The following is a 13,047-nucleotide window of genomic DNA, read 5'->3' as shown; positions in this document are numbered from 1 at the left end:
TATCATCATTGCAGTGCAGATTAGTTGTTAGGATTTCTAGATTCCGGATATATTGCCCGGGCTGTTATGAATTTAATTTCTCTAATATTTATTTTACCTGTCTGATATATCTTGCACCCTCCTCCGTACTTCGTTGTTTACCAGCTTGAAAGCCCCTGCCAGAGGGACAAACTCATTCACCTCCCTCGCCAGCCCTTCTATGCATTCAGCGACCTCTAGCAGAAGATCCAGGTCATCATCCGCTGTAGACGCACCCGGGTCATGAAGAAGACCACTGGCCAGATGCGCATGCGCAATATACGCCCGATATGTGCCGAGGATCAGCGACATCGCCTCCGACCCAGGAAGAGCCAGGACATGGATCATGTTGTGTACGAGCTTAAGCACTTTTCGTGATGTTCGCATTGACAGCTCGCTCCTAGGAATCATCTCGTCGTTGTCTGAGAGCATGGCCTCGTGCTCGCTACTTTGCGGGAGGGATGCTTTGCGCAGCATAAACAGAATGCAGGTGTATCCTGATAGTGCCAGGTCGCTGAGGATCCAGCCGTTGATGTCGCCGTCTTTGTAGCTTTCTAGCCATTCCTCCTAAACGGATGTCAGTATAAGTCGGCAATAATAAAGAAGCTAAGGTACCATTTTCCACTCTTCGAATATCCCCTCCACGTCCTCACACAGCGGATTAATAGCAGCCAGTATATCCGACTCGTCATTCAACGTCTCTGAAACCTGAAAGTAGCTAATAAGGATGAAAGTAAGCCGGCTTCGAACTAGAAATGCCATCGTGGGTACCGCGCCATTACGCTCCTGCGAGAACTCCGCTGCAAGACGCGGCATGTTGACTCTCCAGTCGTTAAGCTGGGATGAGAATACGGCTGGTTTGTCGTTAATGAGGCGCGCGAACAGGTCGAGGTGGATGAGCCACCACATGCCCATGCGGTCGTGGTCGCTCATTGAGAGGCCGCCCGGGTGGTGGTCGAGGCTGTCGAGACTCTGCATTTGGAGTGTCTGGGCGTATTCACAGGCGAGTTTGTGCATTTCCCAGGATAGGGTGAAGTCGAAGTTTTCGGTTGCAGTTTGGGTCTTTCTCATTAGTACGTATTATCAAGTGTAGTGTATCCCGGTGGCATACCATATACATAGCTGCAATAAAGTCGGTGACGGTTCCTGTGGCTTCTCGCTGCCAGATTGGGATTGTGCGCTTGCAGCATATGAATACCTGCCTTGCGTAGTGGTTGTCGATGCCGTTGAATGGGCTTCCCTTGTGGAAGAAGAGTCCCTGCCACAGAATGCAGTAGTAGATGATGAGCATACAGGAGTCGATGTGAACATGGTCCATGTCAATAAGGTCGGGCATAAGATCGATGAGCTTGCGGTCTACCAGTGCAGGGAGCAGCTTGCCTTCGATATTGGTGAAGTAGTCTAAGCTGTTAGTGGATAACAAGAATGACTGTTGTTAACTTACGGTAGATCCATTGCTTTGCCCGTTCTGGGGAGATTTTGATCGGTTCCAACGTTAGTGCTCTGACTCCGAATCGATGCTTCTTCCTGAGTTGCTGGACTTTGTCGACGGCGCAGCTGAGGATAGATGTGACGTCCAATGTACTCTCGTTGTTTGGAGGATTGACGCTATGTGTTGACGCAGGAGACCCATCTCGTCTTGGGCCAGAGGATTGGTGTCTGCTGGGAGTGGTCAAGTATTGACTGTCTGAATTGTCAACAGTATCTTGAGTCTGCGATACGTCCCCAGTTTGCTCTTCAGCACGTTGAAGTCTCTCCAGCAGAGCCGATAAGACAGCATGTTGATCTCTGCTACTCCAGTTAGTTGAAGAATTAAGACAAGGAATGACATACTGTGTTTGGAATGCTGCTTTACTGCGAGTGGTTCTGCGCTGCCTATTGGGATAGGAGCACTGTAACTGATGGAACAGACATCGTTCGCAAGAGGGCAGGGCGCGATTACACCGGACCTATAGACTCGGAAATTAGACTGCTTCAATGACAACCCTAAAGTTAATGTAATACCTTTCGACGGCGGCAATGGGTGCACTGCAAGACTCAGCATCGTAGACCAGACCAGCCAAAGCGTCTTACCGCAAGTCGTCCATTGAGCAGCGCTGACGCCATTGATACAACCACTGAATAGAGCCACTTAAGGGATCAGCCAGGCGGAAATATGTTGGGAATGCGCACCCCGAGGATGAGTTAAAACAGCGGATTCCACAAGGACACTGCGCTGTCTGTTCGTTGGGCTTCTGGGCCTCCTTGGCGAGAACGCACTTTCGCAGTCTCGGCCTTTCGCACTTTCGCACTTATTCTGCACTTGTGTATTGGCCAGAGGACGATCCACTTGGCCCACAGTCGACGCTGGGGATCTTCTGGACAATTCTCGTCGTCTTTGATTGGATGACCTGCCGCTGCGCACTTTCGCACATACCGCAGTCTACATGTATACCCCAAGAGTACAGGTAGTATCCGCATTGGGCAGGCCGGCGGAGATAGAAGAAATCTGCATCTAGTCTGTATATTTAAACCCGGCGTGGGACCCCTCGGTCGGTCATCGCCATCGTTCTCTCAGCCATAATGCGTCCCCCGATCGTCCCCGGCCCAGAGCTGGTACACGGCATTCCACACCCCCCAGCCAACCACTCCTACTCTGAGAGCACGACCGACAATGACAATGACAATGAGGAAACCTCGGAGCACGTTCAAGACCAGATCCACGATCTCGCGCGGCGGATGACCTCCATCTCTGTCGCGGGGGGCGGCCATATCCTGCCTAAACCTACGGACGACGCACTCGACCCTAACAGTCCGGGCTTTGACGCGAAGAAATGGGTGAGGGCGTTCTATAATAACCAGACGGAGGCTCTTGGGGGCCGTCCGCCGAACTCGGCGGGTCTTGCGTTTAAGAATCTTAATGTCTTTGGGCAGATGGCTGTGGCGGAGCATCAACGCACTGTGGAGGATTTCCTGTACGGCCCGTTTGAAATCGTGCGCGGCTTCTTTGGGTCGGCAAAGAAACAGCGCGTCGATATCCTGCAGGATCTTGAAGGTGTGGTGGAGAGTGGGGAGATGCTTTGCGTTCTTGGTCCTCCTGGGTCTGGGTGTTCTACTCTGCTCAAGACGATTGCTGGCGATACGTATGGGTTCCAGGTCGCCGATGGCAGTACCCTGAACTACCAAGGTATCGGAAAGGAGGAAATTGCAACGGCGTACAAAGGCGAGGCAATCTATACCGCTGAAGTCGACTACCATTTCCCGAAACTCACCGTGGGCGAGACGCTCTACTTCGCTGCTCGAGCCCGATGCCCGCAGCGACTTGCAGGCCATAAACATGAATACGCAGAGCATCTTCGTGACGTGGTTATGGCCATGTTGGGAATCTCGCATACCAAGAATACAGTGGTCGGAGACGACTTCATCCGCGGCGTGAGTGGAGGCGAGCGAAAGCGTGTGAGCATTGCAGAGGCTATCCTGAGCTACTCGCCCTGGCAGTGCTGGGATAATAGCACCAGGGGTCTTGATTCTGCGAATGCAGTCTCGTTCTGTCGCATGCTTCGGCTTCAGTCTGAGACTTTTGGCGGCAGTGTTTGTGTCGCTATCTACCAGGCTCCTCAGGAGGCATACGATGTAAGAACCCCCTAACCTGTTTAACGGTGTGTACTGACAGTATAGCTATTTGACAAAGTCATTGTGCTGTATGAAGGCCGCCAGATCTTCTTTGGCCGCACTGTCGAGGCCAAGGCATACTTCGAGGGCTTAGGGTTTGAGTGTCCTCCAGAGCAGACGACGCCGGATTTCTTGACCTCCATGACCAGTCCATCAGAGAGAATCGTCAAGCCTGGATGGGAGGGCAAGCCGCCTCCTCGCAGTCCAGATGAATTTGCACAGGCATGGCGCGAGAGCCAGAAGCGCCAGTCCCTCGTCGCCGAGATTGAAGCCTTCGAAGAACGATTCCCCATCGGTGGTGATCAATCTGAGAAATTCCGCGTTGCAAGAACAGAACAAAAGTCCAATACCCTCCGTGCTGTCTCGCCATTCACACTGTCTCTATTCGGCCAGTTCATCCTCAATCTCTGGCGCAGCTACAGGCTGTTAATCGCCGACCCCTGGTTCTGGATCACCCTCCTCCTGGCCAACCTGTTCGAGTCCCTCGTCGTGTCCAGCATCTTCTACAACATGCAGCAAGACAGCTCCAGCGTATTCCGCCGCAACCTCTTCATCTTCTACGTCCTCATGATCAACATCTGGACCGCCGCCCTCGAAGTGCTGACTCTGTACTCGAAGCGCAAGATCGTCGAGAAACACGTCCGCTACGCCCTGTACCACCCCAGCATGGAAGCCCTCGCCTCAATCGCCATGGACATCCCATTCAAACTCGTCAACGCCATCTGCATCAACGTCACGGCCTACTTCATAGGTAATCTCCGTCGCGAACCGGGCCCGTTCTTCTTCTTCTATCTCCTCGCATTCACGGTCACAATCACAATGTCCATGTTCTTCCGATTCCTGGCCTCGGTCACAAAGACCGTCTCGCAGGCCCTTGCGCCTTGTGCAATCGTCATTCTGGGCCTCATGCTCTACGGCGGCTTCATCATCCCCCAGTCTTACCTCGATGACTGGATCGGGTGGCTCCGCTGGATAAACCCGCTGTTCTATGTCCAGGAGTCGCTCTCTCTAAGCGAATTCGTTGGCCGGAGGTTCTCGTGTATAGACTTCGTTCCTAGCGGTCCGGACTACATGGACAGTTCAATACCGGCCCTCGGCCAGGTTTGCTCAGTTGAAGGCTCTGTACCTGGTGAAGGTTTTGTGGATGGGAGTGTGCATATGGATGTGATGTATGGATTTGTGGATTCCCACCGCTGGCGCAACTTCGGGATCGTTGTTGCCATGACGGTCTTTTTGCTTGGGATTCATCTTATTGCCGTCGAGGTGATCTCGTCGGAACGGTCTAAGGGGGAGATTCTTGTCTTTCCGCGACAGGTTTTGAAAAGGAAGACACAGCTTCGTGGTTGTGATGAGGAGAAGACGCCTTCTTCTTCTGTGGATGTTATGACGAGGGGAGATACGCAGAGTGAAGTGCAGGGAATTGCGAAGCAGACTTCCATCTTCCACTGGCAGGATGTTTGCTATACGGTTAAGATTAAGGATGAGACGAGGACGATCCTGGACCATGTCGATGGATGGGTGAAGCCGGGGACGTTGACGGCTTTGATGGTGAGTTTCCTTTCTTTCAAGGTTGTGTTTATATCGTTAACAGAATAGGGGGTTTCTGGCGCTGGAAAGACAACGCTGTTGGACGTCCTCGCGAGCCGAGTCACAATGGGCGTCATATCCGGCCGAATGCTGGTAAATGGCCAGCTCAGAGACTCCTCTTTCCAGCGAAAGACCGGATATGTGACGCAGCAGGATCTGAACCTGCACACGTCTACTGTTCGTGAGGCACTCCAGTTCAGCGCCTTGCTGAGGCAGCCAGCGCGGTATACCCGCCAGGAAAAGCTCGACTATGTCAACGATGTGATTCGGTTAGTTGATCTGGACGACTGCGCTGATGCCATCGTCGGGCATACAGGCGAAGGCCTAAACGTTGAACAACGAAAGCGCTTGACTATCGGTGTTGAACTGGCAGCACGGCCAGAGCTGTTGCTGTTCCTCGACGAGCCGACTTCAGGGCTTGATAGCCAGACGTCCTGGGCGATTTGCGATCTCATGGAGAAATTAACACGCAATGGCCAAGCGATTCTGTGTACAATTCACCAGCCTTCAGCTGCGCTCTTTCAGCGCTTCGACCGCTTGCTCCTGCTGGCCAAGGGTGGACGCACTGTGTACTTTGGGGAGGTTGGCAAGGGCTCCTCGACGCTTATTGACTACTTCACTCGCAATGGTGCGCCGCAGTTCAAGACCGGCACTAATCCAGCGGAATATATGCTTGATGTTGTTGGGGCAGCGAAGCATGGAAGCACCATCGACTGGCCGAGTATCTGGAAGGCAAGCCCCGAATATCAGGGTGTCCGTCAAGAACTGGAACGTCTATCCCGTCAGGGAGAGGGAAGCCCTGTCGAGTCTGATCCTGCAGCTCTGGCGGAGTTTGCTGCCAGCTTTCCTGTGCAGCTTACCCAGGTCACGAAGCGTGTTTTCCAGCAGTATTGGAGGACGCCGAGTTATATTTTCTCCAAGTCTGTTCTTAGTCTTGGATCGGTATGTTCTTCTCAAACAGATCAGACTGGTTCTAAAGCTAACTATTCAGGCCCTGTTTATCGGACTGTCCCAGGTCAACGGGGATGTCACCAAGCGCGGGCTGTTTAACCAAATGCTGGCAACATACATCTTCCTCTTCATCTTCAGTCAAGTCGTCGAGCAAATCCTGCCCATGTTTGTCTCTCAACGCACCCTATATGAAGCCCGCGAAAGACCCGCCAAAGCATACTCATGGGTCGTCTTTCTCGCCGCAAACATCATCGTCGAGCTGGCGTGGAACTCGGTGAGGCCCCCGGATTCCCTTTGCTATGTCTGTCTCGGTGCTAACTCCAGCAGCTGATGGCCATCTTCTCGTTCCTGTTCTGGTACTTCCCCATGGGCCTCTACCGGAATGCAGAATGGACAGACGCCGTCCATTCGCGCGGCATCACAATCTGTCTACACATGTGGATCTTCTTCGCCTTCACCAGCACATTCGCCAACATGCTCATCGCCGGTATCGAGACCGAGCAGGTCGCCGGTGCATTCCTCAACTTCTTCTTCAATATCATGTTTGCTTTTGCGGGGTACGTACCCTTCCTCCTCCCTCACTCCTCCTTCCGACCTGGCTAATTAATGATAGTGTCCTCGCCGGCCCAACCGAACTCCCCGGCTTCTGGATCTTCATGTACCGCGTCAACCCCTTCACCTACGTGATTGAGAGTTTCCTGGGAACAGCTCTCGCTGGCGCCCCTGTTACCTGCAAGACCAGTGAACTGGTTCAATTCGAGGCTCCGGCTGGGATGAGCTGCGGCGAGTACATGCAGTCGTATATCGACGCGAAGGGCGGGTATCTGGTGGATAATTCTGCCAGCAACTGTAGTTTCTGTGGGACGGCGAGCAGCGATGACTTCCTTGAGGATATGAATATGCTGTTTGGGAATCGCTGGAGGGACTTTGGGTTTATGTGGGCGTTTTGTGTGTTTAATGTTGTTGCTGCGGTGGGGTTGTATTGGCTTATGAGGGTTCCTAAGAGGGTGAAGGAGTAAATTAAAGGATAGAATGATAGATAGACTGGACATATGGATTAGCTCTTAGAAGTATTATATTTGATCTGAATGATGGTGGATATATATCTCCAACACAATACCGAGACCAAGCAATTAACGTCGACTCTGGCTGGAACAATAAAAACTAAGTTTCAAAAATAAAATAAAATAAAATAAAATACGGCATTGAAATATTCCAGCTGGCGAAATCCGCCCAGTAAGGCGTCCGATCAGGCCACAGCCGGATTCCGTCCAATTCCGGAATGCTAGGAGTATATAACACCAACTCCGTCATCATCTTCACCTTCTCCATCTTCACTTCTCCATCTAACACAATAAACCGACAGAATGTCCTACATCACCACCGTTACCGAAAGAGCGCACTCCTTCGTCGCTCAAACCCCCGCCCTCGCCGACCGCAGCCGCCTCCTGCTCGCAGCACTCCCGGCAGGACTCATCGCTCTCTTGCTCCCCGCAGCGTATCGCGACTATCAGTCATGGCTCCTTCTTGGCCCGGGCGGACCACCGTATAATGTGTTCGGCTGGCTGCTCGTGAAACTACTCTTCGACCCGCTGCGCAGAGAACCCTTCGGGACAATGCTGTACGATTGCAAGGTCGAGTCTGGCGAGCAGGCTTCGTTTCTATCCAACCTGCCGCATAGAAAAGGTCAACGGCCGGCCATGGGAGAATTCACTGTGCCCCAGCGACAGGTGAACCAGCGGCCGAGTCCTGAAGTTAGAGATGTATGTGCACCTTATATCGGGGTTTGGATTGGCTTGGCTAACGAAAGCAGAAATTAATGGCCGCGTATGGTGCATTCTTGGAGCGGAATGCACACATCGTGGACCGTGTCCCCTCTATTCTAGAGCGCCATACTGACGCCGCCCATGTCTGCGGCCATGTGCCCTTAACGTCCGTCGCAAGGCAGATGAAGCGAGAGATTTGCCATGTCCATGGGACGAGCGATTATTCGCTGCATGTCACCTTGGCACCGGCTGACTGTATTTCCCATTGGTTACTACGTTTAATATGCAAAGCTAATAAAGGCAGGCAAACGCGTCATCGAGTCTGGCTGGGGCCAGCGATTCCCGCTCGCTGGATCGAGTGTGTTCAGGAATGTCACCTTTGGGCGGGTTTCTACGATTCCAACGGAGTATGTCTTGATCTATGCGCCGAGGGACGAGGAGGAAATTGAGGTTGTTATTGGGATTCTCAAGGCGGGGGTGCAGTATTTTACTGGCTTGGGCGATGTCAAATGATGGGTATGACTGGCGTTTTCAGGTGGTGTTGATTGTATTGATATGTCGAATGCGGATTTTGCTGCCCAGGATGCATTGACAGATAAGGCGTCCAGTCCCGACGCTTGTCCCTACCTGGTTTGGCAAATTCCACGATCACCATGAAAGAAGGGCGACCTATACGATGGTTTATTGTGTAGCGGGGCCTTCAAGATGTACATCAGGTTCATCCGGATATCAGAATATCATGGTATTCGTTCGTGTTAGTCTATAGTACACTTTTATCTAGGCCTTTCCCAGGGTGTTGCCCAGCTCAGCAGCACGAGACGTCGCAGCCTTGACGGCCTTGTCAACAATCTCTTCAAAGTTCAGCTCCTTGAAGGTTTCCAGGGCGGCGTGTGTTGTTCCATTCGGGCTAGTGACATTCTTCCGCAGCTGCGTCGGGGTGTCGGGCGAGTCTTTCATCATGCGGCCGGCGCCGAGACAGGTCTGTGTTGCCAGGCGGGTCGCCTGTTCAGCTGGAAGGCCAAGAGCAGTGGCGCTGGCGACGAGGTGCTCGACCATGGCGAAGAAGTATGCAGGTCCGGATCCTGGCGAATTAGTACGCGCACTTCGAGAGTATTCTGGGGACATACCTGATAGCCCGGTCACAACGTCGAGCAATTCCTCCTTGTCAACCCACTCCGTAGCCTTGCTGACACTCTGGAGGAGAGCACCCACAAGCTCCTTCTCCTCTGCGGTCACATCCTGGCTGGCGAAGAGACCCGATGCACCCTCTCCAACAAGCGCAGGGGTGTTGGGCATGACGCGGACAAGGTGAGCACTCCGGCCATCCGCAGTCCGGATCCATTGCTGCATACTCCCAAGAGTAATGCCCGCAGCGATACTGACAACAACAGGTAATGTCGACCTCTTGGACCACGCCTCAGACAGCTCCTCGCAGACGGTCTTGGCGACCTGCGGCTTGACGGCCAGGATGATGAGGTCGGCTTCGCCACCGGCAGCGACATTGGAAGTCGTCGTGTTCACGCCCAATTCGGCGATCTTGTTGCGGTTGACCTCCCATGGCTCGGACACGGTGATGTTCTGCTTGTTGATGCCCTGGTTGAGGAGGCCGCCAATGATGGCCGAGGCCATGTTGCCTCCGCCGAGGAAGGCGAGCTTGCTGTCTTGCAGAGAGGGCATTATTAGCAGCTTGTATATGTTAAACGGCTTGATCTGTCTATCGTCAAGTTGATGTGTTTGACGCGGGGTTGCAGATTGTGGGATGTGTCATAGTCATGTGATCTGTGCCTGACGGCCTGATATCTCAGGTGTCGAGCACCAGCCAGACACAAGACTGCATTAATCAGACATATCTTTATTCGCTCATGCTGCATCAACGGTCATGTACATCAAAAACGGCTTCATCATTAATAAACATCAGCCCATCCACAGCCTCCTCACATCCTCCTCACATCCTCACAGCCCAGCCAACTTCCAAGTGCATCCAGCCTAGACCGCCCTTATTAGTAAAAGGAACAACCCCTCACGGCGACCGACGATTACTTCTCCAACGCCCACATTGGTCACTGCTCCTGCTCCACTGCTTGCTTGGAGTTACTTCCGCTATATCTGGCTCCAGGTCCAGCCAGTAGAAGCGAAGGCAAATCATCACATGGAGCTCCCCCGCTCGTGTACCGGAAATCCCCGTCTTTCCAGGATATCGCCATTTCTCAATTCACTTGCGGGGTTGGTGGCCTGCTATAGAATGCGGGGTTATAAGCTTCGTAACACCCGGCCCCTTTTCTTTCCCACCACTGTTTGCTGTCTTTTTCCTTTTCATCCTTCATCCTTTCACCCTTTCATCCTTTCATCGATTCCATCTGTTTTCTGTCGTTGTTCCATCAGACACACACAACATGGGCGAATGTCCTGTCCACAACAGCCAGCGCGCCAATGTTGGCGGCGGCGGCACAAGAAACAAAGACTGGTGGCCCAACGACCTCAAGCTCAACATCCTGCGCCAGCACACTCAAGTGACAAACCCCTATGACAAAGACTTCGACTATGCTGCCGCCTTTAACAGTCTAGACTACTTCGCCCTGAAGAAGGATCTAGAGAAGGTCATGACCGACTCCCAGGACTGGTGGCCTGCCGACTTTGGTCACTACGGCGGGCTCTTCATCCGCATGGCCTGGCATAGCGCTGGTACGTATCGTGTCTTTGATGGTCGTGGCGGCGGCGGCCAGGGACAGCAGCGCTTTGCTCCGTTGAACAGCTGGCCGGATAATGTCAGCTTGGACAAGGCTCGCCGTCTGCTTTGGCCTGTTAAGCAAAAGTACGGCAGCAAGATCTCCTGGGCCGATCTGCTGATCCTGACTGGTAATGTGGCGCTCGAGTCGATGGGCTTCAAGACTTTCGGCTTCGCTGGCGGCCGCAGCGATACCTGGGAGGCGGACGAGTCGGTCTTTTGGGGCGCTGAGCAGGAGTGGTTCGGCAACGATATTCGCTATGAAAACGGGGAGCTAGATGACCCTCTTGCTGCTGCGCATATGGGTCTGATTTATGTCAACCCCCAGGGTCCTAATGGACACCCTGACCCCGTTGCCGCCGCGAAGGATATCAAGACTACCTTTGGTCGTATGGCCATGAACGACGAGGAAACCGTTGCCCTGATTGCCGGTGGACACACCTTCGGTAAGACGCACGGTGCTGGCCCCGGTGACCAGCTAGACAAGGAGCCTCACGCTGCTGGACTCGAGAACCAGGGTCTGGGCTGGAAGAACAGCTTCGGAACCGGTGTCGGCCGTCACGCAACCACCAGTGGAATCGAAGTCATCTGGACCAAGACCCCAACCAAGTGGAGCAACCAGTTCCTCGAGTACCTCTTCAAGTACGACTGGGAACTCACCAAGAGTCCTGCCGGTGCGAACCAGTGGACAGCCAAGGACGTTGAACCTTTCGTCCCTGATGCCTTTGACCCCAACATCAAGCACCCGCCGCGTATGCTCACAACCGATCTCGCCCTCCGCTTCGACCCCGAGTACGAGAAGATCTCGCGCCGCTACCTCCAGAACCCAGACCAGCTCGCGGACGCTTTCTCCCGCGCCTGGTTCAAGCTCACCCACCGTGACGTTGGTCCCAGAATCCTCTACCAGGGCCCTGAAGTCCCATCCGAGGTGTTCATCTGGCAAGACCCCCTGCCATCAGTGAGCCACCCCGTCATCGACACCGATGATATCGCCGCGCTCAAGAAGGCCATCCTCGCCTCTGGCGTCGACCACACGAACTACATCTCGACCGCCTGGGCTGCGGCCTCTACCTTCCGCGGCAGCGACAAGCGCGGCGGTGCCAACGGCGCCCGTATTGCCCTTGCGCCCCAGAATAACTGGAAGATCAACAACCAGCCATGGCTAACCCAGTCCCTGGACGCCCTGAAAACAGTCCAGAAGCAGTTCAACGACGCCCAGAGTTCCAGCAAGCGCGTCTCGCTGTCGGACCTGATCGTCCTCGCTGGATCTGCTGCTGTTGAAAAGGCCGCCCGCGACGCAGGCCACGATACCTCCGTCAATTTCATCCCCGGCCGCGCAGATGCAACCCAGGAACAGACGGATGTCGAATCCTTTAACAACCTGCAGCCGATCGCCGACGGGTTCCGAAACTACGGGAAGGGCACTTCCCGCGTCCGCACTGAGGATTACCTCGTCGATAAGGCACACCTGCTTACCCTCTCTGCACCAGAATTGACGGTGCTTATTGGTGGTCTCCGCGTGCTGAACAACAACTACGACCGCTCGAACCTGGGCGTGTTCACAAACCGCGTCGGGCAGTTAAGCAACGACTTCTTCGTGAACCTGCTCGACATGGGTATCGAGTGGAAGCCGACGGACGCGAGCAACGAGGTCTTCGTCGGCAGTGACCGCAAGTCCGGCGCGGCGAAATGGAAGGGATCCCGTGCGGACCTGGTCTTTGGATCTCATGCTGAGCTGCGCGCGCTTGCGGAGGTTTATGGTAGCGCTGATGGCGAGGCCAAGTTTGTAAGGGACTTTGTGAGTGCGTGGGAGAAGGTTGTTAACCTGGATCGGTTTGATTTGAGGCGCTCGAATGCGTCGCCGAGGACTAGGTCGCAGCTTTAGTTTGGCTGGTTGCTGTATTTGAAAATATGTATCTGGTGGAGATTGTCATGGTCATGATTCAGTGAATAATGATAGCTATCGTTCTATTCTATTGTGGTATAACACTTCTGCACTGTTCACCGTACTCAGTAGTAGCATAACTGACAGTCTCTCTGTCAACCTCAGAGTGATTCCTGCTGCAGTCCCTCTCGCAATGCCTCCTTCCAACGGTAAACGTTATATGAAACCAGCCTAACTCTGGGACGTAGACATGTCCGGGACAATTAACGCGCCGTGCTTCACCTGTTTTTCCTTGTAGAGGGAATGCATATTCAACTGTCTAGCAGTATAATATTCAATCCCGTCGGTATCCGCCGCCATTCAGAACGAGCAGTCAAGCCACCTTTATAGCGCAGCCAATGAGCCATTCACTCATTTCACAAGCCGAGCAACGAGATTCGTCTGTGCGCTTTGCCGATGAGTTT

At 53.6% G+C, this 13,047-nt stretch overlaps 5 protein-coding genes across 5 annotated transcripts; 3 read left to right on the top strand and 2 right to left on the bottom strand.

Moving 5' to 3' along the window:
* Positions 1-93: 93 nt before the first annotated feature.
* Positions 94-2,124, bottom strand: APUU_20099S (uncharacterized protein; the record flags this gene model as incomplete). Its single annotated transcript, XM_041698702.1, has 7 exons — positions 94-585; positions 634-1,080; positions 1,130-1,419; positions 1,463-1,806; positions 1,852-1,967; positions 2,023-2,046; positions 2,092-2,124. The coding sequence occupies 7 exons, from the start codon at positions 2,122-2,124 to the stop codon at positions 94-96; spliced, it is 1,746 nt and encodes a 581-aa protein (XP_041551861.1).
* A 456-nt stretch (positions 2,125-2,580) lies between these two features.
* Positions 2,581-7,226, top strand: APUU_20098A (uncharacterized protein; the record flags this gene model as incomplete). Its single annotated transcript, XM_041698701.1, has 6 exons — positions 2,581-3,630; positions 3,676-5,217; positions 5,266-6,198; positions 6,248-6,481; positions 6,535-6,764; positions 6,821-7,226. The coding sequence occupies 6 exons, from the start codon at positions 2,581-2,583 to the stop codon at positions 7,224-7,226; spliced, it is 4,395 nt and encodes a 1,464-aa protein (XP_041551860.1).
* A 348-nt stretch (positions 7,227-7,574) lies between these two features.
* APUU_20097A (uncharacterized protein) lies at positions 7,575-8,486 on the top strand (the record flags this gene model as incomplete). Its single annotated transcript, XM_041698700.1, has 3 exons — positions 7,575-7,970; positions 8,021-8,228; positions 8,278-8,486. 3 exons carry the CDS (start codon positions 7,575-7,577, stop codon positions 8,484-8,486), a joined length of 813 nt encoding a protein of 270 aa, XP_041551859.1.
* A 264-nt stretch (positions 8,487-8,750) lies between these two features.
* Positions 8,751-9,650, bottom strand: APUU_20096S (pyrroline-5-carboxylate reductase family protein; the record flags this gene model as incomplete). The annotated part of the gene is made up of 2 exons (XM_041698699.1): positions 8,751-9,055; positions 9,101-9,650. The coding sequence occupies 2 exons, from the start codon at positions 9,648-9,650 to the stop codon at positions 8,751-8,753; spliced, it is 855 nt and encodes a 284-aa protein (XP_041551858.1).
* Positions 9,651-10,366: 716 nt separating this feature from the next.
* On the top strand, positions 10,367-12,583 carry APUU_20095A (catalase/peroxidase; the record flags this gene model as incomplete). The annotated part of the gene is made up of 1 exon (XM_041698698.1): positions 10,367-12,583. One exon carries the CDS (start codon positions 10,367-10,369, stop codon positions 12,581-12,583), a length of 2,217 nt encoding a protein of 738 aa, XP_041551857.1.
* Positions 12,584-13,047: the final 464 nt, after the last annotated feature.

The sequence above is a fragment of the Aspergillus puulaauensis genome, chromosome 2, assembly GCF_016861865.1.
Source record: "Aspergillus puulaauensis MK2 DNA, chromosome 2, nearly complete sequence".
NCBI classification, from domain to species: domain Eukaryota; kingdom Fungi; phylum Ascomycota; class Eurotiomycetes; order Eurotiales; family Aspergillaceae; genus Aspergillus; species Aspergillus puulaauensis.
The sequence above is the reverse complement of the archived record's forward strand: the minus strand, read 5'-3'. Positions and strand labels throughout refer to the sequence as shown.